Here is a 26,749-nt window from a genome sequence, read left to right on the forward strand (position 1 = left end):
AATACGGCTGCTAGACCTTTGTCTCTGGTTCAGCAAGTTCTATAAGCACAGCCAGTAAGTGGGGTGCATTGTGGCCATAATCCCCAATTCACAGCTCCAAGGAGGGGCTGGCCAAGCATATTTGGTGTGGCTTCTTGTATTGTCTGAACTCAGTCATGGTTCTGTTATTCCTTACACAGAAACCAATCTACCTTGGCCAATGAAAACTTTCTCAGAGGAAAGTGTGCCTCAAATAGCACATCTGAGGCTTATATTTTGCAACTGACAAAAGGGACAGCAATGCAACATGTTGCATTCTTAGAGGAGAAACCTGGTAAGGAGATTAATGTGACATAAAGTCGATACAATGTTTTAAATGGGCCAGCAGAATATAATCTGAAAAAGTTTATTTCCCAGAGCTGAACATTATAAATCTAGCCTTAATTCCTTATTCCCATAGATGTCAAGCAGGTTTGATATATGGAAGACACACAGAAGGTCAGTACCAATTTTACAAGTCCCAGGAAATCTGAGAATGAAGGCTTTCCATTTACAGGTAATAAAGTAACAAAGTTTAGAATGATGTTATTTTGCTATGTTGATAAAATAAATAATATACAGCTTTTCTCTGCCTAGTAATGGACTGTATCAGCAATGGATTTTTTTTCCCAGGGAAATAAAAGTAACTCAAATACAAAATTGTAGAAATGCTTTCCAACCTGCTGAATCGCTGGAGGTGGAGTTGCGAGGCCCATGTCTGGAGAATCGATATCAAACAAGTCATTTGGACTAATTCCACTTTCACTTAAAGCTGTAAGCAAAAGATCCTGTCCTGGTTCCACCATTTCTGAAATAAACAAAGGCAAATGATAGATAAGCTTTTCCCACCGGGACAGCTGCTTCTGCTAAACCATTATTTCTTTTATCTTTTTACTTCTAAAATGGCATCGTATTGCCTCTCAGTTGCCATCCCTTAAAAGCTCCCCCAACTTAGTTCAGAAGCACCTAAAACATGTGACAGAAAATGATCATTGAATAAGGAAGGCTGAATGAAAATCAGATTCGGACAACCATTTGTCTGAAATGTTATAGAGTTTCCTGCTGGAACAGGGGTTGGACTAGAAGACCTCCAAGGTTCCTTCCGGTTCTGTTATTTTGTTAAATCCCTTCTCCAAGTCATTCTCTAAAGAGCAATAGTTTGGCTAAATGCCAAAGCGCTTCCAGTTTCCCCAGCCCAGTGAAGAGCAATCTTCTTTGTAAATAAACCATGAATCCAAAATACAAATATGATGAAATATCTGATTAATCTTTAGAGCGTAACAGCAGGCAGGATCAGAGCCTGACAGTGCTGGACACAGATAACAAGGTAACCCCCCATGTTCATGCATCCATTAGCCACCCCCACCAAAAGTATTTTGTTTTTATATGTTTAGCATATTTAGGAACTGCCCGTCTGCCTCACGGAGGAACTTCTAGCTTTTTTTCTAGCCAAATTTTCCTTGATTGCTACTAGAAGGCAGACCACATCACATTGTAGCTAAATACTCTGCTGGAGTAGAGAGTGGTTGGGGTTTTTTTTTTTTATTGTAACTGCTCACATCAAGTTTAGCCCCGTTTCTCTGAAGTCACCCAAGAAGACAGGAAGCCTCTGTCTTTGGCCATGAGGTTCCAGGAATTAAATTTAAAAAGAAAACAGGAACCATGAACTGCGCTACTAGAAAGCGACGTACACATTCCAATTTACAGCTTAAGCTTCTTTGATGATCTCCCTGTAGTGCATGTACCCTACAGTGATAAACCCAGATTCCACCAACTTATCGGGGGGGGGGGGGGGGTTCATTTTCAAGCTTGACGTAGCATGCAGATTTTTACACTCCCTTTCAAAGGGTTGTAATGAAAGAAAAACCAAACACAAAGACACGTAGCAACTCAAAGTTCAAACTGCCCTCTGTTGCTAACCTAGAGGCCAGGGTAAAATTTCCTCAGAGCTACCAAAAAAACCCTCAAGACCTTCAAGAATTATGAACGAGCGCTCCTTAACCCTGCATGTTATCAAAACAAAAGGTTCTGGCGTTCTCCTGAAGATTGCAGTGATATTCTTCAAGGTTTGAAACTGAATTAGTTTCCAAACAATTAGCGCTTGCTTCGTGAGACACAGATATCACTTTTCAAAACAGATTGATAGAAAATTATGCATCGGTCAATACAACCAACACAGCCTTTGCCTGGAGGAAAGAGTTTAATGAGCATACAGTCAACCAGGCAGTTTCTTTGCCTGAGATCTTCTCAACTGTCCTTGTCAGGATGTAAAATCTAATCAACGATAATCCCGAATAATGTCACAGAGACTTGAAGACTCTCTTCTGTGCAAGAGGGCATAGTAAAAGAGAAAATAAACCTTATAAATCTCCCTAGGTGGCCTTCCCAGCCACGTGTTAGAACATAAACTTCCGGATAGGGCTGGATCTAAGTGAACACTCAGACCCCACATTTGCCCCATAGATCAACCTGAATGAATCCTGTTAGCAGCAGCAACCAGATAGATCCTCCAGGGCTGGAGAAGGGTAACCAATAGAGAGTGACCTGGAAACAATAGTCGTTTCTCTTGAGCCAGCCAGGAGGAACAAACTGCGGCCCCCTCCCCTTGTTTAGCAAAAAAAGGGGGGACTCCATGCTTTCCAGCCTTCCCCAATCAAGAGGGGATGGCTCCAGGCTCCAGTCTTTCCACCCAGCACATCTGGGAACAAAAAAGGCAGGAAAACAAGGGCTGGGAGAAGAAGGACACCCTGCAATTGCGGACCGAAGGCAAAGTTTCCCAGGGCTGCGGAGGGGCCACCCTGCGTGCATACTATGATCCTCTGGACCCCCTTGTGCTGGAGTCCACAGGCACCTTTGACCTTAAATTGCCAATACACACACACACACACACACATACATGCACTACAATGTAAATCACTGTATTATATTTATTTTTTATTTTTTTATAATTAAATTTATATATAGCATGAGCATATATATATGCAGAAATTTATATAGAAACACACACATAACCACATATACACATGCTGTATTATATACAGCATTTGTGTGTTTATATGTATATACACATACTGTGTGGGTGTATGTATATATGTATATATATATATATATATATATATATATATATATATATATATATATATATATGAAATGTCAATGGGAGCCGGGAGGGGAGGGGAGGGGAGGGTGGGCTCCCACCCCTTATTCCTATCCCCCTACTCTCCCCTGAAGGCTCCAAAACAAGCCTCCTTTTTCCATTTCTTAAACTGTCAAGACACACAAAGACACACACATATACATACATGCATATGCATATGCACACACACACACACATATATATACACTATTTAATATATAACATTAAACTGTACCTGTGTGGATAGATGGAGAGAGAGATACATTTTTCTATTGTATGTCAATAGGGGACAGGTGGGCTCTCCTCCCTCCCCCCCCCCCCCGCTTCCAAGCAAGGCTGCCTCTTTCTTTCTTAAACCAGGGGTCCCCAAACTTGGCAGCTTTAAGACTTATGGACTTCAACTCCAGAATTCTCCAGCCAGCGTAGCTTAGCATAGCTGGCTGGAGAATTCTGGGAGTTGAAGTCCACAAGTCTTAAAGCTGCTAGGTTTGAAGACCTCTGTCTCAAACAGTCAAAATATACACGCCCAACCCACATATACATAATTTAATATATAATATTAAACTATGTGTACATATATGTGTGGATAGATACATTTCTATACATGTGTGGATAGATAAAATTTCTATATACGTGTGGATAGATAAAATTCCATGGCTGGGGGGAATGTCTCCCCACATGGCTGCCTTTTTCTCTTTCTTAAACAGTCAAAATACACACACATACACACACATAATTTAATATATAATATTAAACTGTGCATGTGTATATGTGCGTAGATAGAGACAGAATTTCTCTTAGGGGCCAGAGGTCTCTCCGCAAAAGCTTCCAAACAAGGTTGCCTCTTTCTTAAACAGTCAAAACACACACAGACACTATTTAACATATAACATTAAACTATGTGTATATATGTGTGGATAGATAGCATTTCTATTAGGGGGGTTGTCTTCTCTACACGGCTGCCTTTTTCTTAAACAGTCAAAATACACACACATACATAATATATAATATTAAACTGTATGTGTATTTATGTGCATGGATAGAGACAGAATTTCTCTTAGGGACCAAGGGTCTTTCTGCAAAAGCTTCCAAGCAAGGTTGCCTCTTTCTTAAACAGTCAAAACACACAGACACACACTATTTAATATATAATATTAAACTATCTATGTATATGTGTGGATAGATAGCATTTCTATTAGGGGGGGTTGTCTCCCCTACAAGACTGCCTTTTTCCCTTTCTTAAACAGTCAAAATACACACACAGCACACACATATATAATTTAATATATAATATTAAACTGTACGTGTATATATGTGTGTGGTTAGACAATTTCTATGGGGGGGGGCAGGAGGGTCTTTCTCTCCCCCAAGGCTTCCAAGCAAGGTTGCCTCTTTCTTAAACAGTCAAAACACAGACACACACAGACACTATTTAATATATAATATTAAACTATCTGTATATATGTGTGTGGATAGATAGCATTTCTATTATAGGCCGGGTCTCCCCTACAAGGCTGCCTTTTTCTCTTTCTTAAACAGTCAAAATACACATACAACACACATATACATAATTTAATATATAATATTAAACTGTACGTGTATTTCTGTGTGTGGAAAGACTATTTCTATGGGGGGGGGGGCAGGAGGGTCTCTCTCTCTCTCTCCCCCAAGGCTTCCAAGCAAGGTTGCCTCTTTCTTAAACAGTCAAAACACCCAGACACACACAGACACTATTTAATATATAATATTAAACTATCTGTATATATATGTGTGGATAGATAGCATTTCTATTAGGGACCGGGTCTCCCCTACAAGGCTGCCTTTTTCTCTTTCTTAAACAGTCAAAATACAAACACTCACATAATATATAATATTAAACTGTGCGTGTATTTCTCTGTGTGGAAAGACAATTTCTATGGCGGGGGGCAGGAGGGTCTCTCTCTCTCCCCAAGGCTTCCAAGCCAGGCTGCCTTTCTCTTTCTTTCTCTTTCCAGGGGACCCTCCCGGCGGGACGGACCCATGCAGAAAGCTGCCGGGAAGGGGGTTTATTAAAAAAAAAAAAAAACCACCCGCTTTCTGAGGAGAATAAGCCCCTTCCCGGCGTCCCCGGGCCTAATGCGGACCCCGCCTCGGAGCCCTTCGTCATGCATCGCCTCGCCCGCTTAAGAGCCTTGGCTCTTCTCCTCAGGCGGCAGCGACTCGGACCGCGAAGCCGGGCAAGCGGGCTGAGGGAAGGAGGGGGGGTGGTGGAAAAAGAGACTCACTCTGGCCGCGTCGGGAAGGCCCCGTCGGGAAGGTTCCCGGCCGCCGTTTCCCTTCCTCCTCCTCCTCCGCTTCTTCTTCTTCCGCCGCCCTCCTCCTCCTCGCCGCCGCCGCTGCGTCCTCCCCGCGGCCGTCGCCTCAGCAGCCGTCGCGCCGTCCGCCGCTTTCTAACTCGACGCCGCCATCTTGGCCCGCGCGCCCTCCGCTCGCTCGCGCCCTCCCTCAGGCGGAGAGGGGAGGGGGGGAGCCGGGGAGGGGGATTGAAAAAAAAAAAAAAAGGCCAAAAGGAGGAGGTGCGCCTGCGCGGAAGGGCGGCGTTGACGGCGGCCACGCCCCCGACGTGACCGCCGCGAGGCGAGGGACGCGCTTTTCTCTCTCCTGTTGCCGGGCGAACCAAGGCCGCCCCCACGTGACCGTCGCGCGGCTTTCTTTCCCCTCCCTCCAGGCGGAAAAGGCCGCAGTGCGCAAGCGCGACGAAGAAAAAAAAAAAAAAAAGACGCTGCTCACTTCTTCCCTTCCTCCCTCCGGAGGTCAGGTGGTCTCGCCGGCCGGGTCACGTGACGGAGCGCCGAGGCTGGTTCCTGAAGAAAGGGAGGGGGGGGAAAGGAGTAAAAAAAAAAAAAAAGGAGGAGTAAAAAAAAAAAAAAGATGGAGGCGCGCATGTTCTCCAGCGCCTCATCGCGGAAAGGCCCCGCGAGGTCGGATTTCCGTGGTCGCTTCGTTCCCCTCGCAGGTGGCAGCAGTTCTTCGACGGCGGTCGCGCTTCCAGGCTCGAAAAGTTGATCTAGGCCCGTCTTTTTTTTTTTTTCCTCTTCGTTGGGAGGGGCAAAGAGGAGGTCGAGGAGACGACGGTTGGGAGTCACGTGACCCCCCTCCTCCTGTTCCCCAAGATGGCGGCGCCGTACGTCGCCACGCAAAGGAGGAACGGGGCGTGACGTCCTCCCTCGGATCGCGAGAGCCGCTTGGTGCATGACGGGAAAAAAAAAAGAAAGTCCTGCGACGGGACGTCATTGGCACCAGGCCAACTGCCCGCTAGAGCGCACTGCGCAGGCGCAGTAAAGCCAGCTGCGGTTTGGATACCATAGCACCGTTGCTGGTATTTTTTTTTGAGGCTGAATTTCCAGTATTTATTTTATTTTCCTTTTTTGTGTTGGGGAAGGAAGGAAGGGGGGAAAAAAAAGGAAAAACGTGATGCTTAAAATAGCAATTATTGGAGGGGCCTATAAACCTTTACCCATCAAGGTCTCCAAATAAAAGAGCCAATGCCCTACTGAGTGTCTTATTCCAGGCTCCCATTTATTTATTGATGGGTTTGGAGCGTCCTACGTTTGCAAGATTAAAAACGCCACCGGCGGTGGACCGACAACCCGCCCTGATGCTAAAAGAATGAATGAAACGCCTTTTATCCTTCGAGAGCGAAGCCAAAACCGCAGGGAGCGCTGCAAGCTGCCGCCTCCGCGATCGGATTCCCACGTTCCGCATCATCCGGGACTCTCTTCTAGCCGACATGCCGCCGTTGACTTAAAATTCGGGGCTGCGGCAAAGATTGGAGCCGTGATCTCCTGCGGGGAAAACCGGCCTGCCCTTCCCAGCTGTCGACACGTGTCCAGGAATGAGCCGATTCCCACAACCGGCCGCCTCGGAGACCGGAGAGGCGAGAAACAATCATCCGCCGCTTTCACCCACGTGGCTCCCTTTCCCCAAAAGGCGGAAGAAGCCGCGGCGCGCCTCCTCCAATCAGGCGCCGCGCTGCGCCTCCTCCAATCAGGCGCCGCCTCGCCTCCGCGCCGTCCAATCAGCGCCCGGCAAGCTCATTTCAAACTCTTTTTTTTTTTTTTCCCTGCTCGGACTGCTGAGTTGGAAACCGGGAAAGCGCCTTCCCAGCCGCCCAATCCGGAGCTCGGAGGGGCTTGAGTGGCAGGCCGAGGGGGGGGGCTAGGGGTCTTTCCCCCCCCTTGAGAAAAGTCTTGGGGAGGGGACTTTGGGGAGGGGGATCCTCGAGGAAGAAGCGCTTCCCTCCTTCTTTGCTGGGCTGTCAAAGGAGGAAAGGACCCCTTTGGCAGGTTGGAGCCATGGCGAAAGGTAATGCAAAAGGAGGTGGGGGGGGGATGATGGGTTGGGGGGGCTCCTGATGGGTGGGGAGGGGGCTGGGAGCAAGGGTCTCGCGATGGAGGGGTGACGGGAGATGAGGATGATGAGGACTTGTAGTCCAAGCTTGGAGTTTAAAGCAGTGTTTCTCAACCTTGGAAGCTTGAAGATGGGTGGACTTCAACTCCCAGAATCCCCCAGCCAGCAGCGCTGGCTGGGGGATTCTGGGAGTTGAGGTCCGCCCATCTTCAAGCTTCCAAGGTTGAGAAACACTGACTTAAAGGGATGGCCCCTTTAAGATCTGCGGGCTTTTAACTCCCAGAATTCCTGAGCTAGGAATGTGTCCAAGAATGAGCCAGGTCATTTATTTATTTTATTTTATTTTATTTTATTTGTCAAGTGTGTGTGTGTGTGTGTGTGTGTGTGTGTGTGTGTGTGTACACACACACACACACACACACACTTGACAAATAAAATAAAATAATATATATATATATAACCAGGGCTGTAGAACATCTTAGCTTATGTAGGTAAAACCTGGCTAGAAAGAATATGCACACAAAAGCCTACGAAAAAGAAAAAGACATCTATCTATCTATCTATCTATCTATCTATCTATATAAAATAAAAGATAGCAGGTAAAAGTATAAACGTAATTCGAATACATGAAAAAGGTAAAAGAGTAAAAAGGAACATTAGAACAGGTCCAGAAGGCACGCTGTTGCGGTTATGCGTGCCCCTTACAGACCTCTTAGGAATGGGGTGAGGTCAACAGCAGACAGTCTTAAGGCAGTGATGGCTAACCTTTTTGCCGTCACGTGCCGGGGGGGGGATTCGCGTGCACGCGTGCCCACACCCATAATTCTATGCGTCGTGCGCGTGCGACCCTCCGCTCCTGGCACACGATGGCCCGGTAGGCCCGTTTCTCTGTCTCACCTGGCTCCAGATCCTCTCTATGAGTCTGGGGAGGGCTAAAACAGCCTTCCCCACCCCTTCGGAGGCTCTCCGGAGGCCAGAAATGGCCTGTTTCCCTACTTCTGATGGCCCGAAAATCAGCTGGCCAGTGCGCGAGCCGGAGCTGAGCTCGCATGCCCACTGATATGGTTACACTTGCCATAGGTTCTCCATCACGGGTCTAAGGTTAAAGTTTTGGGGGTTTGGGGAAGAAACCAGAGAGTCAGGTAGTGCATACCAGGCATTGAAAACTCTGTTGCCGAAGTCATATTTTCTGCAATCGATTCTGGGAGTTGAAGTCCGCAGGTGGGAAAGGACCCATAGTTGCCCACCCCTGTCCTGAATGGAGAGTTGGGTGGGTTGGAAGGTTTGGTGCAGAAACCTCTCTAATCGCCTTCTCTGGGGTTTCTCAACCTTGGCCCCCTTGAAGAGGGGTGGACTTCAACTCCCAGAATGCCCCAGCCAACTATGGGGAATCCTGGGAAGTGGAAATCCACCCGTCTTGCGAACGAGGCCTATTGAACAAGACGGGGATTCTGACTAAACGTGTGAATTTGTGCAAAAGATGGAAAGACTCAACTCTTAGCGATTGGGTGGTTTCTGTGGCAAGCCACGCCCATTTTGTTTTTCTCTTTGCTTTCTTCCGGGACTTTTCATGCTAGGGTTTTGTCTTAAAATTTAAGATTAAGATTTCCTTGTGGTCTCCTTTCCCTAGTGATGGATGATAGATGAAAGACAGACAGACAGATAGAGGGATAGATAGAGAGAAGGAGGGAGGGAGAGAGAGAGAGAGAGATACATACATAGGTAGATAGGTAGATACATAGGTAGTTACATAGAGGGAGGGAGGGAGAGAGAGATGGATGGATAGATAGAGGGATAGATAGATGGATTAGATAGATAGATACATAGATAGGTAGATAGGTAGATTCATAGGTAGGTAGATAGATGGAGGGAGGGAGAGGGATGGATGGATAGATAGAGCGATAGAGCGATAGATAGCGGTTATAGATAGATAGAGAGAGAGAGAGAGAGAGAGAGAGAGAGGGAAGGAGGGAGAGGGATGGATAGAGGGATAGAGATATAGATAGAGGAAGGGAGAGAGATGGATGGATGGATGGATGGATGGATGGATAGATGGATTAGATAGATAGATAGATAGATAGATAGATAGATAGATAGATAGATACATACATACATACATACATACATACATACATATATACATACATATATACATACATAGGTAGATAGGTAGATACATAGGTAGGTAGATAGATAGATGGAGGGAGGGAGGGAGGGAGGGATAGAGGGATGGATGGATAGAGGGATAGATAGATAGATAGATAGATAGATAGATAGATAGATAGATAGATAGATGGAGAGAGGGAGGGAGAGGGATGGATGGATAGATAGATAGAGGGAGAGAGAGAGAGCGATAGATAGATAGATAGATAGATAGATAGATAGATAGATAGATAGATAGATAGATAGGAAAGAGAAAGAGAAAGAGAAAGAGAAAGGAAAAGGAAAAGGAAAGGAAAGAGAAGCCACCGGAGTTCCTTGTCTCCCCCCTTGCAAACAGCCGAGGATCCCCCCTGCCCGCCCCCCTTGGAGGACCGGCCAGCTCTGCCGCAGCGGGATCTCCCGGCGGGATCCGTTCCAGCTCGGAGAACGGAGCTAGGCGACCAGGCGCCGCGGGGCCGACCTGCCCGCCGGGTGTCCGGGACGCGCCTCCCCTGCTGCAGCCCTTTCCAGAAGCTCGGGGCGGGCGGCGGCTCCTCCTCCTCCTCCTCCTGCCGCCGCTCTGCCAGCTGTGCCCGCCGGGCCAGGAGCGCGCGGGGCAGCGGCCGCTTCTCTCTCTCGCCCTGCGCAGGCCGGCGGAAGATGCCCCAGCCCAAGCCGGGGAGGGCGGAGGCGGCGGACCAGGGCCCCGGCGGAGACAAGCGGGAGCCGGCCCGGCTCAGGATGAACGGGGTAAGCCCAGATCGCCCTCGCCTCCCCGGCCAGGAGGTGGCAAAAGCGCCCGCCGTGCGCCCAGGGCGCAGCGCAAAGCTGGGGAAGGGCCCGCTCTCCAGGGGCGCACGGCGGGATCGGGCCCTGGCTGGGTGGGTTGGGTGGGTGGCAAAGGGAGTGGGGGGTCCTTAGCCGCTTCCCTCCCACCCACTCACCCCCCCCCTCTGCCCTGCAGAGCCCCCCCACCCCCCACTTTCTCTCCCTACCCACCCACCCACCGCCTCCTTTGCTCCGCCGGAGAGAAATGGGAAGAAAGGAGCCAGCCAAGAGAAAAGGCAGCTCTTGCAACAGGCGAGCTTAGGAGTTCCCTCCTGGCTGGGGAGGATGGGCTTTGTAGTCCAGCACTGGGGTTTGGGAGGGGGAGGGAGGGAGGGACAGCCTTGCTGGTGGGTGGGTGGGCGGTTGGGCAGGCAGGAGGATGGGTCCCCCTTCCCTTCTCTCTCTCTCTCTCTCTCTCTCTCTCCAGGAAACACATTTTGACTATATTCTGTATTTATGCCTATTATATTTGCTATATTCTGCATTTATGCCTGTTATATTCTGCATTTATGCCTATTAAAGGCTCTGCTCGGATACTAGGTGGCTTAGATACTCAGGAGCTGGGCCTTCGGCTGATGCTGTGCAATGCCAGGTCCGTGGTCAATAAGGCCCCCCTCATTCACGATCTTATACAAGAGGGAGGAGCGGACCTGGCGGGTATTACGGAGACCTGGTTGGGCCCGGAGGGTGGCGTCCCTCTGGTTGAAATGTGCCCACCAGGCTTCAGAGCATTCCATCAGCCGAGGGCTCAGGGGAGGGGCGGGGGGGTGGCGGTTATTATTAACGAGGATCTGGGTCCGAGGGAGACCACTGTGCCTCAGATAGCCGGATGTGAGTCCCTCCTTGTGAGGTGGGGCCGTGGGGTTCAGATGGGCTTGTTGCTTACGTACCTGGCTCCCTGCCGCGTGGCAACAGCCCTACCTGAGCTACTCGACGTGATAGCCACGGTGGCAGTAGATACACCCAGGCTTTAGTCATGGGTGATTTCAACTTGCCATCCGTCGGTGAAACGTCTGAGGTGGCTCGGGAGTTCATGGCTTCCATGACGGCCATGGACCTGACCCAGTTAGTTCATGGCCCTACTCACAGGGGAGGTCACACTCTGGATCTGATTTTTGTCTCTGGCCAGTGGTTGAGTGGTCTTGTTATAGGGGATATAGACATGGAACCCTTGTCATGGTCTGACCACTCACTCCTTCGCCTAGATCTTCGAACCGCGACCCCTCGCCGCAGGGAGGTGGATCCAATTAGATGGATCCGCCCCAGGCGCCTGATGGATCCTGATAGGTTCCAGACGGAGCTTGGGCCATTTCCTGAGGATCTAGCACATGACTCGGCCGAGGACCTGGTAGCCGCCTGGGATCGGGCGGCTGGTGGGGCCTTGGACCGAGTTGTGCCTTTGCGGCCTCTGACCCGATGCCGATCCCGTGCGGCTCCTTGGTTTACTGAGGAGCTGAGGGAAATGAAGCGCCGGAAAAGACGCCTGGAGAGCGGTTGGAGGGCCAGTCTCGCTGAATCTGATCGAACACTGGTAAGGTCGCATATTAAGGCCTACCTAGTGGCGATAGAGACGGCAAAGTCTAACTACTTTTCCGCCTCTATTGCGTCATCAGGGAATCGTCCGGCTGCCCTGTTTAGGGTGACCCGCGCCCTGCTCCATCCAGGAGTGCGGGAGGATCCCTTAGAAGGCAGGGCGGAGGATTTCGGACAATACCTGTATGACAAAATCGCCCAGATCCGGGGGGATTTGGACTCTGACTGGGTAGATCAGGGCAGGGTGACGAGGAATAGTCTTGAGAATGTTATCTGGGAGGAGTTTGATGCTGTGACTCCTGATGATGTGGACAGGATTTTGGGGAGACTTAGTGCGGCCACATGTTTACTGGACCCGTGTCCCTCCTGGTTGGTACTGGCTTCCCGGGAGGTTACACGAGGCTGGCTCCAGGGTGTTATCAACGCTTCGTTGAGTGAGGGTTACTTCCCCACCGCCTTGAAAGAGGCGGTGGTGAGGCCTCTCCTCAAGAAGCCGTCCCTGGATCCGGCAATATTGGCCAACTATCGTCCTGTCTCCAACCTTCGCTTTATGGCAAAGGTTGTTGAGAGTGTGGTCGCACGACAGTTTCCGCAATTCCTGGAGGAAACATCTTATCTAGATCCGTTCCAGTCGGGTTTCAGGTCTGGGCACAGCACAGAAACGGCATTGGTCGCGTTGGTTGATGATCTCTGGAGGGCTCGGGACAGGGGTTGTTCCTCTGTTCTGGTCCTGTTAGACCTCTCAGCGGCTTTTGATACCATCGACCATGGTATCATGCTGCACCGGCTGGAAGAGTTGGGGGTGGGAGGCACCGTGTTGCGGTGGTTCTCCTCCTTTCTCTCCGACCGGTCGCAGTTTGTGTTGGCAGGGGGGCAGAGGTCGACCTCGAGGCCTCTCATTTGTGGAGTGCCGCAGGGATCGGTCCTCTCGCCCCTTCTGTTCAACATTTATGTGAAGCCGCTGGGTGAGATCATCCGTGGCTTTGGGGTGAGATACCACCAGTACGCTGATGACACCCAGCTGTACATCTCCACCCCAGGCCACCCCAACGATGCCCTTGAAGTGATGTCCCAGTGCCTGGAGGCTGTACGGGTCTGGATGGGGAGGAACAGGCTCAAGCTCAACCCTTCCAAGACTGAGTGGCTGTGGCTCCCGGCATCCCGATATAGTCAGTTGACTCCATCACTGACTATTGGGGGCGAGTCATTGGCCCCCACAGAGAGGGCTCGCAATCTGGGAGTCCTCCTGGATATGCAGCTGTCCTTGGAGGATCATCTGACGGCTGTAACCAGGGGGACCTTTTGTCAGGTTCGCCTGATTCGCCAGTTGCGGCCCTTTCTTGATCGGGATTCCCTGTGCACAGTCACTCATGCCCTCGTCACCTCTCGCCTTGACTACTGCAACGCTCTCTACATGGGGCTCCCCTTGAGGAGCACCCGGAGGCTCCAGCTGGTCCAGAACGCAGCAGCGCGGGTAGTGACGGGAGCAGCATGGCGCTCCCATGTAACACCGCTCCTGCGCGAGCTGCACTGGCTCCCAGTTGTCTTCCGGGTGCGCTTCAAGGTGTTGGTTATCACCTTTAAAGCGCTCCATGGCATAGGGCCTAGCTATCTGCGAGACCGCCTGCTGCTACCGACGACCTCCCAGCGACCCGTGCGCTCCCACAGAGAGGGCCTCCTCGGGGTGCCATCAGCCAAACAATGCAGGCTGGTGACCCCCAGGGGGAGGGCCTTCTCTGTGGGGGCACCCACCCTCTGGAATCAGCTCCCCCCAGAGATAAGGAGAATCCAAGACCTCAGTGCCTTCCGTCGCGCCCTTAAAACCCATTTATTTAAACAAGCCGGGCTGGCTTAAGATGAAATTTTTAACTGTTTTTAAATGTTTTAAACGTTTTTAATTGGTAAATGAGTTTTAATTGGGCCAAATTTATATATCTTTTAATTGTTTTTAATATTTGTTCTGCATGTTTTTTTAATCTGGCTGTACACCGCCCTGAGTCCTTAGGGAGAAGGGCGGTATAGAAATCCAATATAAAATAAATAAATTATATTCTGCATTTATGCCTATTATATTTGCTATATTCTGCATTTACGCCTGTTCTGTATTTGTGCCTATTATATTCTGCATTTATGCCTGTTATATTCTGCATTTATGCCTATTATGTTCTGCATTTATGCCTATTATATTCTGCATTTATGCCTATTATATTTGCTATATTCTGCATTTATGCCTGTTATATTCTGCATTTATGCCTATTATATTCTGCATTTATGCCTATTATATTTGCTATATTCTGCATTTATGCCTGTTCTGTATTTGTGCCTATTATATTCTGCATTTATGCCTGTTATATTCTGCATTTATGCCTATTATATTCTGTATTTATGCCTATTATATTCTGTATTTAGGCTATATTGGCATTCTGTATTTTTTAATTGGGTTTGAACAGTGTTTTAATTAGTGGGCCAAATCTACTTTAATATGTCTTTTAACTTGTTTTTTTTAAATTTTATATTATATTTGTGTTATTATGGCTGAGTCCTTCGGGAATAGGGCAGTATATAAATGAAAGAAAGAAAGTTAAACAATTCTTATTCAACTCTTGTGCGTGGCTGTGACCCTTTACATATCATCACACTAATGTTCTCCGATACTCTATATCAGTGTTTCTCAACCTTGGTAGCTTGAAGATTGGTGGACTTCGGAGTTGAAGTCCACCCTTCTTCAAGCTTCCAAGGTTGAGAAACACTGCTCCGTATGATTTTACAAAATCTACTATCTGTTATTTCTTCCCTTTTTTTCCTATCTCCGATCCAATTATACCGTTTCTCCCATATTACGTAAAAGTCCGAATCCATCAGTCCTTTTCAGTTCCAATGTCATTTTATCCATCTCGGCGCAATCTAATCTCTTTCTAATTGTTAAATCTTTCGGAGGGTATGTTTGAACTTCTCTAACATTGCGCATTCCCAGAATTCCAAAGGAAAACGGATTTGAACTCCCAGAATTCTCCAGCCGTAAGGAATTCTGGGAGTTGAAGCCCGTGCCTCTTAAAGATGCAGAGGTTGAGAAACAGTGGTTTAGAGCAGTTGGACTTCAACTCCCAGAAGACTTGTGGACTTCAACTCCCAGAATTTGCTGGCTGAGGAACTCTTGAGAGTTCACAAGTCTTAAAGTCGCCAAGGTTGGAGACCTCTGGTTTAGGGTATTGTTTGGATTTAATCTACGCTCTGTGGCTCAACCCACTGTAGGAACTTAATCTCTGGTAGATTATTATTCAGCAAATTCAGCTAAAGCCGACAACGGTGAACAAGGTCTGTATTTTTCCAATCTCTCCCTCTTAGGAGAACATCTTCACTTGTCAAGCCAAAATCTACAGCTACGTGAATCCCAGTAAAATTCCCACCTCTCGGCCCCCGCTTCAAGAGGAAAACTCCACCACGCCCCCCGAGACGAAAGGCCAAATCTGCAAACTTGAAACTTGCCAAAAACTGGAAGGTAAGAATAAATTTTCCCTCCTGGGAGTTAGCCAGGCACCCCGATGTACTTTCTAATTTTCTGAGGTGCGAAGGGAAAAAGAACCGTAAGATCTCTTCCTCTAGTTTTCCTCTTCCTTTTTCGCCCGCAAATGCCAGACCAAGTACCGGTGGGTGACTCGACCTCCAGCGTTGCAAAATCCGACAGCCACACCTGCAAAGCCACCGAATGTGAATCTCCAGCGTCTCCTTCCAGCCCGAATCCCGAACCGACAGAAACTCAGAAACTCCCGCCAGCCAAATCAGGCGTGGTCCCCAGCCAAAAACAGGCCCCGAACAAGGGAGGCAAAAAACCTGCATCCCGAAGGAAGTGAGTCCAACGTTTCAAGAGGTGGGTGGGAAGCTTTGGGTAACTCAATTCTGAATTTTTGGGAGCGTCCGGAGGCAACGAAAAAGCCCCGGTCTTTTCACGTTGACCTGTTTTTCCGTCTCAGAGGCCAAGGGAAAACACCCCCAAACCGAAAGGTAACAGACTATTATCCGGTTAGAAGAAGTTCCAGAAAGAATAAAAAAGAATTACAGGTATGATCTGTTTTGCACCTTCATTCTTACTACTAACTAACGTTTTCCTTTTCAGGTCTACCAAAGAACGATACAAATTCCCAAATTGCCCCCCCAGTCCAACTTTGCCCTCGGTGATAAAGGAATAGCCAAGGATTTTTAAAAGAAGAGAGGTTTCTCTGAAATGTTTTTTGAGCCTGGATAGCTCTGCAGACAAAGGCACTGTAATTTAACACCAGCTGTCTGCAATTAAAGTAAGTTCGAATCTTGCCAGGCTCAAGGTTGACTCAGCCTTCCATCCTTTCTAAGGTAGGTAAATTGAGGACCCAGTTTGTGGGGGCAATGAGCTGACTTTGTATAAAATATACAAAAGGATGAAGGCTATTGCTTAACGCACTGTAAGCCGCCCTGAGTCTCCGGAGAAGGGCGGCATATAAATCAAATAAAAAAACAACAACAACAACAACAACAACAAAACAAAGAAAGAAAGAAAGCGACTTGTAGAGTTCCTTCCAATAACGTTGGGTTCTCTCGAACAACAATCCTGTAAGGCGGGTTGGTCTGAGAGAGTCACCCAGCCTTCTTTCGTTTCTAAGGCAAGATTAGAACTCACCATCTCCTGGTGATTGGCCCAACATCACCCAGCCAGCTTTCATGGCTAAAGTTGGATTTAGGATTACCCAAACTAGGCACGACTAGGTGATTTCTACAACCTTGGGCAGCCTTAAATACCGACAGTCTGGCAAATTGTAGCAGTAACTCCCTGCCTTGTCTTGTATTTCGTAGACGGAGGAGAAGAAACGGATAGATGAGTTAATCAAGAGTGGGAAAGAAGATGGGATGAAGGTAAATTTATAATTTCATAAATCGCATTTAGGAATCGCCCACCTCGCGCCCGGACTACCAACGGGCCATGTGCAAAGAGACGTGTAAAAACTTAAAAGCTGTGTTATAAATATCATAAAAAGCAGTTAAAAGCAAGGCTACTGCAATTGAAATTCGGAAATAAAATGCAGCCTATTTTTAGGTGGAACTAGGACAGTGGTGGGTTTCAAAAATTTTTTACTACCGGTTCTGTGGGCGTGGCATGGCTTGGTGGGCGTGGCAAGGGAAGGATACTGTAAAATCTCCATTCCCTCCTTACTCCAGGGGAAGGATACTGCAAAATCCCCATTTCCTCTCTATCAGCTAGGACTCAGGAGGCAGAGAATAGATGGGGGACGGGGCCAGTCAGAATTTTTACTACCGGTTCTCCGAACTACTCAAAATTTTCGCTGCCGGTTCTCCAGAACTGGTCAGAAGCTGCTGAAACCCACCTCTGAATGAGAACGTTTACAAACCGGTTTTCGCCTTTTTGAACAAAGTTCAAGGAACTGGCCGGGGGAAAAAAAGGTTTCCCTTAATGAATAATTTCTTTTGCTGTCTTCCGCAGATCGATTTTATTGACGGCAAAGGCCGGGGCGTCATTGCAACCAGGCATTTTAACAGGGGTGAATTTGTGGTCGAATATCATGGAGACCTCATTGAAATTACGGACGCAAAGAAACGAGAAGCGGCTTACGCCCAGGACCCATCCACGGGCTGTTATATGTACTATTTCCAATACTTGAGTAAGACTTTCTGGTAAGAGTCCTCCTTCCTCCCTCCTTCCTTCCTTCCTATCCTCCTCCGAAAACCAATTTCCCCTCTTAAAATGAGAAAATAACACTAATAAAAGAAGTAAATAAGAGCAAGAGAAGCAACCAAGGCAGACTATAGCTCATGTTTTGAAACCAGAGTTTCAACAGTCTGACGTGTCATGCAGATTTAGTCCGTTGCGTTACAATCAACAAACCACGGTTTACAACAGTATTTCTCAACCTCGCAAACTCGAAGATGGGTGGACTTCAACTCCCAGGAATCCCCGGGGTCTGGCTTCTCTAGAGCCCAGACTCTATGGTTGTTGGCGCTGAGAAGATGGGTGGACTTCAACTTTTAAGAAGCGGGGATTTAAACTCCCAGAATTCCTTAGGGTCTGGCTTCTCTAGGGCCCAGACTCTATGGTTGCTGGCGCTCAGATGATGTGCTGGCTGGGGAATTCTGGGAGTTGAAGTCCACCCATCTTCAACCTGGTTTAGAACAGTGGCGTTCTTATTTTTAAAAAAATTCAAACGGCTTGCCAGCACCATAGCAACCTGGGTTTGTTTCTACTTAAAATACCTCTTTTAAGGGTTTTTGTAAATTGCTATCCATGATTGGGCTAGAGAAATCAGGCCTTCCTGTGGTTTTTTTCTCTCTCTTCCCTTGAAATCTACCTCTTAGCGTCGATGCCACGAAAGAGACAAACCGCCTGGGACGTTTGGTCAATCACAGCAAGTGTGGGAACTGTCAGACGAAGCTCCACGACATCAGTGGCGTCCCCCATCTCATCCTGGTGGCCTCCCGGGACATCAAAGCTGGCGAGGAGTTGCTGTATGATTATGGGGACCGGAGCAAAGCTTCTTTGGAGGCCCATCCCTGGTTGAAACACTAAAGGGCATCCCTTGCACGAGAGTAAGCATTGGGTTTTCCTTAAAGAGGATTTATTGGCAGCTCTTAAGGAAGGTTACCTCCAAAAGGTCTCCTTTGTGACTAGCTGGAGGGCCAGCAGGGACGATGGAGTCTTCACCTGAACAGATTTTATTATTGTTATTTCTATTTTTCTTCCTTCTCTTCCTATTCTTTTTCTCCTTCTCATCCCCCCCATACTTATCCTTCCATTCTTCTCATCTTCCTCCCATCCTCCTCCTTCTCCTCGTCTTCCTTCCTTCCATCCATCCATCCGTCTTCTTCTCTTCTTTCTTCTTCTCTCTCCTTCCTTCGGCTTCGCAGAGTTCCCTGCTTCGATTCGTTCTTCCCGTCTGCATGGAAATCTCTGAAGCATTCGGATTTCTGCACTCGACAGATATATATACATATATATTTTACAAATGCAACACTTAAATCTTGAAACTTGATCGAAGATGATGATGGGGCCTGTTCAAGAAAGGGCGAAGAATGAATTTTGTGAAGGAAGCCTGGTTTCCCCCCCACTTTTCTTAGCCAGGCACCGGTCAAAGCTGACAACATTTGAAGGACCGTCTAGCTTTCCTTAGAGGGATTTGGGCCCCTTTTATCCAGGATTATCACCTCCGCTTTGCGGGCTGGAGATTTTGGGGTGATCTGTGCCTCAAAAGCTGAGGGGAGAGAAGATCATGTTTCTGCTAAACGGACAGGAGATGGAGAACTGTGGCTCAGGAGAGCAGTTGGAAGAACCAAAAAAAATCCCAAAAACCTGTGGTCTTTTCAAAGCAGCCCGTTTGCAACCTTTTTTAAAAAAAAGGGGGAAGAAAATTGGAAACCAGTTTTAACTCAGCTGAGAATCACTGGACGTGTCGTCAGGAAGGAACTATACAGAGGTTGCAATGCGAAGACCAGGGTCGACTTGTTCCTTCAAAGAACCCAGTACCCCATGTGACTGAGGGATCTGGTTGCGGGCTGACTGCCATTTTTATCTCTTTTTTTTTTTTTGCTGTCGTGAGCCATCCAAAAAATTGCTGTTGGCGAGCGGAGGAAGGAAGCGAACGGAGCCAGGGAAGGCGACAGGCTCTAAACGGCCTACTCGCTTTTGCAATTTCCTCAGCTGGGAGAAGAGGCCCAACTGTTTGAACATCGTTGTTTGATCCTCGGTGCTTTCTGGCACCCCAAAAACTCTTCTTCCACCCCCCCCTCCAGTTTTGCAAAGTAGATTGCTGGGTAGGGCTTGAGAAACTCGTTGGTCGGCTCTGGGTGGCAACGCAACATCGGAAAACCAGCCAGTGGAGTTATTGAGCTGTGCTCTGTATTTGCTCCCTTCTCTCTCTCTCTCTCTCTTTCCTTTTGGGAATGGAAGGAGGGGGGGAAAGGGCTTTTAATGGAATTTGGGGCTCGTCCTTAAACAGGCTTTTAGCAAACCAAGCATTTTAGGATGAAATCACTTCCCGCATCAAACTATTTGGATGGAGGTTTCTCGAACTCGGCGTTCCCCGACGTGTAGAAACGGGCCAAGTGGATCAGAGCGAACGGAATGGATTTTTTCCCAGAAAGAGTGGCATTGGGACTACATTTCCCAGAATTCTTAGCTCTCATCCCTGGGGAAGGGGTGGGGGCTAGGTGAAGGCTGCAATAAAGCACTTTGGTGGTGATGGGCGGGAGAGAATTGTGAAATGCATAAGGATCAGGAGGCGGAATCGAGAAACATGTTTTCCGAGTTTTACTTTCTGCCTGAAATTCACCATTTATTCCTCCCTGTGCACCCCGCCTGGTGCTCTCCAGACAGATGGAGATGACACACCTGGCTGGGAATCCTGGGAAATGTAGTCCCAGCTGAGCGTCACACACTCTTGCAGGGCGAGAGCGAGCGAGCACCGTTTTCAATAAAAGCTCCGATCTCCTGCTGCTGGCGCTACAAAAATCGGGGACCTAAGGGCGATGATGTGGGAGGTTTTTTTTTTAAGAAATGATGAAAAAGGAATGATCTGAAGAAAAATTATTTCTCTCTGCGAGAATATAAATAAAGTGAACTATTTATTAAAAGCAAAGGCTTTTCTTTTGTGTCTGACTTGACAGCGATGGAGGCCTCGGTTGTTCATAGGAACATATGAGTAAGTGTATTTCTTTTTTCAAATCGTGGTTTGTCTGTTCTGCGAATCCAGGCCGTTGTCCCTGAGACAGCAATCTGACATAGTCCCGGTAGAATGCCTGAACTAGGTTTGGGAACTACCAAACCAAAACAGAACCTCCATAACTCGATTACGACAGACCGTAGATAAACTATGGCTTACTACAAATACGTCGCCGTAGCCTTTTGGTATGCCTTACCATTCCTGTGCTTTATGGTTCATTTGGCTACGTGTGCAAGTTTAAATGATTTCTGTCAATAAACCCACAATGCTGAGAGCCATGGTGGCGCAGTGGTTAGAGTGCAGTACTGCAGGCTACCTCTGCTGACTGCCGGCTGCCTGCAATTTGGCAGTTCGACTCTCACCAGGCTCAAGGTTGACTCAGCCTTCCGAGGTGGATAAAATGAGGACCCAGATTGCTGGGGAAGCAAGAGGCTGGCTCTGTAGACCACTTAGAGAGGGCTGTAAAAGCACTGTGAAGCAGTATATAAGTCTTAAGGGTTATTGCTAAGTGTGGAGGGAGGAAGGAAGGAAGGCCATGGTGGCACGGTGGTTACAATGTAGTATTGCAGGCTAATTCTGCCGACTGCCAGCAGTTCAATCCTGACTGGCTCAAGGTTGATTCAGCCTTCAGCCCTTCCAAGGTGGGTAAAATTTTGATCACATAACATGCTGCAAGGGTCATAAGTGTGTAAAACAGTCACAAGCCTCTTTTTTTCGGTGCCGTCGTAACTCCAAACGGCCACTAAACGAATGGTTCTAAGTTGAGAACTCCCTGTATATACCCTTCCTCCTCCGGGACGCGAAGCCTCTAAAAATTGGGAAGCCGTGTTTTCACAAACATCGCTGCAAGGATTCTAGAAACCGACGCACGTAACTTTATTCTGCTGGCTGCAGAAATAAAAAAAAAATTCCAGTAAAACTTTTACCGTGGCAAAGTTGCATGATCAAAATAACCCGCCGTAAAAGTCCCATAGATTTGGAAGTCAAGCAGGTTAGAAAAGCTTTAACGAGAAAACGGAAGACGATCCTAAACCCACTGGGATAAAACTAGAGGTCGAAGCCTCTACCAGCTGCAACGAATCACTAAAACAGTCTTCCAGGATTGCAACCGCTGCTTTTTTTAAAATTCGACTTTTCCAGGTTGTGACATCCCAGCGCGGAAACAGTTCACCGTAACTTTTTAAAGGCAAACCTGCAATTGGAAGGAAGGCGTTAATGTACGAGTGGCAGGAACAGATTCTGAATTCCTAAAGATAAACCCAAATGTAAAAGTAAAAAAAAAAATCACTTTAAAGGAATTCTCTGCACCAGCCGATATTTCGAATACTGAATGCTTGGGAGTGTTTTATCAATCCAAATATTGAAAATTACTTTTGCTTAAGAGTGGGTAAATTGAGTCTCCAGGGAGTTGGTGATAGAGGAGATTGGCTAAGAACTCCGGCAATTTGAAGATAATGTGGACTTCAACTCCCAGAATCCCCCAGCAAACATGAAATCTGAGGAATCAAACCTGCCCCGCTGTCTTAAAAAAACCTGGCTTCATTTTATTCATGTTGTGAGCCCCTCATCTGAGGTTTTAGCTGGTCCCTCCTTCTCCAGAGAACTGGTGATAAAGGAGAACGACCTTAGTGGACTTCAACTCCCAGAATTCCCCAGCCAGCCAGCATGGCTGGCTGGGGAATTCTGGGAGTTGAAGTCCAGACATCTTAAAAACTCCTGAGAGGTTGAAAAACTCTGGCTTAGATTGAAATCTGCCCATTATTTTAAAGGCCTTAATTTTAATTCAGCTTGAGGGGCATTTCTGCGAGATTTTAGCCAGTCGTTGACTCCCTTTCAAATCAGAAATCTTAAGTTACTCACCATTGCTTGATTGTACTTTTCTCTTTAAGTCGAGCGGGGCCGGAGGGTGCGCCCACGGTCGATTCTCTTTGCGTGGGACTCTCCTTTTCCTGCTTCGGAGAAATATAACCACTAGGCAACAGGAAAGAGAACGACACGAGCTGTTAGTTGCAGTCTGCTTACACGCCAAACCCCCACAAACGCCTCCTCAGCTGTGCTGTGGTTTGCACAACATGCTGACTCACAAAGAGCAAACCGACATTTATTCCAGGGTGTGGGGCCAACCCAGACTCTCCATTTACGGTTTAACGTACGATAACAGCCTGACAACAGGGGTTTAATTGGGTAAACCATGGTTTGGTTAACTAGGGGTGAGCCACCATTGCTGGTCATTATTCTTCCATCTCATGGCCCCTTTACAAGGTCCCCGGTGCCCCTTGTAAAGAGTATTATTCTAGCAAATAATAAATCGAAACAGGTAAGATCTATACGAATGGTCCTTAGAATGAGGAATAATTAGCAGAATGTTCTGGTCCGCCAGCAGCCTGCGGAGCTGGCAGTAGAGTTGGACAGTGAGGAGGCTGGGGAGGAACATGGGCCAGTCCTGGAGTCTGGGGAGGGCTCGGACGAGGGCTCAGCATCGGAGGCAGAGAAAGGGCCATCTGGGAGTTATGTGCTGCCTCCGAAGACTCCAGAGTCGGACGTCAGTGAGGCAGAGGAACGGGGGGAGCCTGTTCCCAGTGCACGCATGCGCAGAGCTGCCAGAAGGCAAGAACAGTTGAAACAAAAGGGGCAACTCGGGAGTAGGGCCTGGAGATGTTTGGCCCCTCCCATAAGGCTTAAAAGAGAAGCAAAGGTACGTGGGCCCTTTGTAGGAAAGCAACGTTGTTGATTCTGTTCCCAGTCGGCATCTCTGTTTGATTCTGGACTCCGTGTGGCTTTGCCAAGTAGGTCTTCGGCAGCGTGTCAAGGGAGATAAAGGTTGGTGATTATCCTGTAGGACTTCTCCCGAAGGACTTTTTGCAACTAATTGGGACTCAGCTGTGAATGAACGTAAAAACTGTGAAAACTTGCACTTTTTCGTACCTCTTGTAGCATTCCAACTCTTCCTGCGTGAAGAGAAGCTGGGCTTTTAGGTGGTTGCGTTCCTGAAGAACGTCTTTGAGCTCCTGTAGCGTAAAACGGGGCCGGTTGACGTCGGTGAGGTCCACGATCATCTTGTTGGGACCCGGATTTACCTGCAGGAGGACAGAACAGCGAAATGGACCCCCACAACAGAAACGGAGCTCTTGAGAAGGATGCGATCAGCTTCCCCAAAACCCAGAAAGACCACTTGACAATTCCTTCGAGCAGATCTGTTTAAACTTTCCTCACCTTTAGATGGAATCTTGCCAAACTAAAGCAGACGACTCTACCACCTAAAGCAGAGGTCTTCAAACTTGGCAGCTTTTAAAACTTGTGGACTTCAACTCCCAGAATTCTCCAGCCAGCTATGGCTTCCGGGTATAGCTTCCAGCATAAGCTGGCTGGAGAATTCTGGGAATTGAAGTCCACAAGTCTTAAAAGCTGCCAAGTTTGGGGACCCCCTGACCTAAAGCATAAACAGGCAGTCCTCCACATACAACCATTGGTTTAACGATTGATTGAAGTCGCAACGGCGCTGAAAAGACTTACAACCAGTTCTCATCCTTACATCCCTTAAAGTATCCTCAGGGTCACGTGATCAAAATTCAGGAAGGTATTTATGAAGGTTGCAGCCTTCCTGGGCTCACGTGATCACCATTTGCCCCCCCCCCTTTCCAGCTGGTTTCCTAAAGGCAATGGGGGAAGCTGGGTTCACTTAACAACTGCAGGAATCCGCTTAACAACCGTGGTAAATAAAGGTGGTAAAATCAGGCACGACTCATTTAACAATCGTCCTGTTTAGAAACAAAGATTCTTGTCCTAATAATGGTCGTAAGTCGAAGACTACCTGTGTACTCTGGGGACTGTTAAGCAGGAGCTGTCTTTGCCCTCTTTCTCTCACACAAACTATCTGAGCTGAGTTGCCTCTTGCTCCTCTGGAATGCAGCCCCTCCCTCCTGGAATCCAGGCTACGTTCCACCACAGACGGTGAACTCTAAGGGAGGCAATGCAAAACATGGCAGAGGCCAGGGGAAAAAAATGGCATTCTATCAAAAAATAAAAATCCAGCAAGATTTTGGGAGAAGCTGCACTGATGATATGTGGCTGAAATACACAGCAAAGAACCTGCAAACTTCATGACGCCCTTAAGGGAGATTTTGAGGTTAAAAAAAACCAACCCCCAATTAAATTGAAAGAATGGAAAGTGATAGCTGCAGAAGCTAAAATGTACCAGGGAAGTTTAACTTATGGTTATTGGGCAGAAAGTTGAAACCTAAGAGAACTTCTCCTTTCCCCTTGACGCTTTCAGACATGTGACAAGGCTTCCTTGGAGCAAGGGTGCCTTTCCTAAATCGGAACTTTCCGCCCAGCGCCCTTGTGATTGACGCATGTCAACGGCTGGCAAGGTTTTCCTCCAAACCATGCCGAAGCAGCCATAACAGATCCTCCCTTGGAGAGAAACAGGGTGCCCCAAGCAGCTGATTCTGAGTTATCTAGAGAAATAGAACAAGGGTCTCCAAAATTTGACAATTTTAAGACTTTTGGACTTCAACTCCCAGAATTCCTCAGCCAGCTAGGAGTCTATGCCGGCCGAGGAATTCTGGGAGTTGAAGTCCACTAGTCTTAAAGTTGTTAAGATGGGAGAGCCCTGCTCTAGAGGAGCCAGATCCTAGGGAATTCTGGGAGTTGAAGTCCACAAGTCTTAAAGTTGTTAAGATGGGAGAGCCCTGCTCTAGAGGAGCCAGATCCTAGGGAATTCTGGGAGTTGAAGTCCACAAGTCTTAAAGTTGTTAAGATGGGAGAGCCCTGCTTTAGAGGAGCCAGATCCTAGGGAATTCTGGAAATTGAAGTCCACAAAGTCTTAAAAGTCGACAAGTTTAGAGAGAGCCCTGCTCTGGTGAAGCCAGGGAATTCTGGGCATTGAAGTGCCACCACCCATCTTAAACTTGGCCAGCTTAAGCATCTCTGCCCTACATCCTAACTAATCCTCCCTCTGCATCTGAGATGGATGAAGCCACAGGACCAAGATCCAGAGGTCAACCAACATCTCTTCTCCATCACCCACCCACCCCATTCCCGTTTACCTCTCCTGCGGTGCCAGACGTCACCCTCTGCCGGAGATCCTCCAATTCCCTTTTCAAGCTGTCTCTTTCCAGTTTGAGGGCTTCCACGGCCAGGTGGTTCTCGCTCACCAGGGCTTCCAACATTTCCAAAATGCTGACCACCTTGAACTGCAAGCGAGCCACCCGGGTGGGGATCTCCGCCTGGGGTTCGGTGCTGAGGGTGTGCAGCTCCCTTCCCAGGATGTAAGAGATGTCATATACATCTTCAGCCGTGAGATGGAAGGGGCTTTTTCCAAAAGGACCCTCTGATGCACTGTGGTTGCGTCCTCCTCCTCCTTCTCCTCCTCCTCCTTCTCCCTCTTCTTCTTCCTCTTCCTCGTCCTCCTCCTCCTCTCCTTCACGACGCTGCTTCGGCTGGGCTTGCATGGTGGAAAGGTTCAAAGCAAGAGGCCACGCACCAGCTGAGACATGATGGGAGAAGAGCAGCTTCCTTCTTTCTGCAAAGTTTCAACTCCTGGCCAAAACCTCTCCAAACTGCTCTTGAGAGCTTGCAGAGTCCAATCAAAAGTTGGCAGCAGGCAGGCAGGCAGGAGGGTGGAGGGGTTGAAAGCGAAAGGAGTGGGGGGGGGTTGTAACCATGGAGCTGGTGGGGAAGGCGTGGGGGCAGACTTCCCCTCCCTCAAGAGACACAAAGGGGAGGGCTCAGCGATTGCACAACCTGGTTTTATTTTCCAGTCCTGGCTGTTTGGTCACCGCAGAGTCTTCCCCCGGCCAGTAAAAAATAAATCTAGATCCCATTTCATCCAGATTTTATGGCAATGAGCGGTCTCTCCCCTTTGGGCCTCGGTGTTCCTTCCCTGTAAAATGGGCCCATGAGGTTGGCTCTCCAAGGACTGGCATTTTCCGTTAACCCCTTTTTTTCCCCTCCTGCTTTGAGTCCCTGCAAAACTTTATTCCTCCAACAGCAAAAAGCAAAC

The 26,749-nt window shown here is 48.1% G+C and overlaps 3 protein-coding genes across 4 annotated transcripts in view; 1 reads left to right on the forward strand and 2 right to left on the reverse strand.

The window, feature by feature from the left end:
* Window positions 1-6,387, reverse strand: part of SBNO1 (strawberry notch homolog 1) — a 27,216-nt gene extending 20,829 nt beyond the window's left edge. Inside the window, exons 1-2 of the mRNA XM_034428705.3 lie at window positions 5,419-6,387; window positions 699-826 (exon numbers count right to left, since the gene is read on the reverse strand). Coding sequence (XP_034284596.1) covers window positions 699-824 — 126 coding nt within the window. The 5' untranslated portion in view covers window positions 825-826; window positions 5,419-6,387. The remainder of the gene's footprint in view (window positions 1-698; window positions 827-5,418) is intronic.
* Window positions 6,045-20,661, forward strand: KMT5A (lysine methyltransferase 5A). 2 transcript variants are annotated; one of them, XM_087880392.1, is made up of 9 exons: window positions 6,045-7,498; window positions 10,044-10,435; window positions 15,392-15,545; window positions 15,683-15,893; window positions 16,018-16,105; window positions 16,871-16,930; window positions 17,517-17,707; window positions 18,386-18,616; window positions 18,935-20,661. In XM_087880392.1, exons 1-8 carry the CDS (start codon window positions 7,489-7,491, stop codon window positions 18,594-18,596), a joined length of 1,317 nt encoding a protein of 438 aa, XP_087736518.1. In that variant the 5' UTR covers window positions 6,045-7,488; the 3' UTR covers window positions 18,597-18,616; window positions 18,935-20,661. The 2 variants fall into 2 exon arrangements, with proteins under 2 accessions (XP_087736518.1, XP_087736519.1); XM_087880393.1 differs by having other exon boundaries at window positions 7,230-7,498; window positions 10,335-10,435.
* Window positions 20,662-21,597: 936 nt separating this feature from the next.
* RILPL2 (Rab interacting lysosomal protein like 2) lies at window positions 21,598-26,462 on the reverse strand. Its single transcript, XM_060691881.2, has 4 exons — window positions 25,794-26,462; window positions 23,671-23,822; window positions 22,606-22,716; window positions 21,598-21,937 (listed from the first exon to the last, which is right to left on the reverse strand). The coding sequence occupies exons 1-4, from the start codon at window positions 26,196-26,198 to the stop codon at window positions 21,913-21,915; spliced, it is 693 nt and encodes a 230-aa protein (XP_060547864.2). The 5' UTR covers window positions 26,199-26,462; the 3' UTR covers window positions 21,598-21,912.
* Between the last annotated feature and the right edge of the window lie 287 nt (window positions 26,463-26,749).

This window comes from Pantherophis guttatus, chromosome 17 (genome assembly GCF_059756535.1).
Source record: "Pantherophis guttatus breed Tessera chromosome 17, ASM5975653v1, whole genome shotgun sequence".
In the NCBI taxonomy this organism is placed as follows: domain Eukaryota; kingdom Metazoa; phylum Chordata; class Lepidosauria; order Squamata; family Colubridae; genus Pantherophis; species Pantherophis guttatus.

Bases quoted from the DNA above. Each gene is read 5' to 3' on its own strand.
- KMT5A (XM_087880392.1), top strand. The intron at 15,546-15,682 runs GTAAGAATAAAT...CGCAAATGCCAG, and splicing joins AACTTGCCAAAAACTGGAAG to ACCAAGTACCGGTGGGTGAC. The intron at 16,106-16,870 runs GTATGATCTGTT...TGTATTTCGTAG, and splicing joins AGAATAAAAAAGAATTACAG to ACGGAGGAGAAGAAACGGAT.
- RILPL2 (XM_060691881.2), bottom strand. From the start codon at position 26,198: ATGCAAGCCCAGCCGAAGCAGCGTCGTGAAGGAGAGGAGGAGGAGGAC. The intron at 22,717-23,670 runs GTACGAAAAAGT...CCTGTTGCCTAG, and splicing joins GAGTTGGAATGCTACAAGAG to TGGTTATATTTCTCCGAAGC. The intron at 21,938-22,605 runs GTGAGTAACTTA...TTCCAATTGCAG, and splicing joins AAAAGTACAATCAAGCAATG to GTTTGCCTTTAAAAAGTTAC.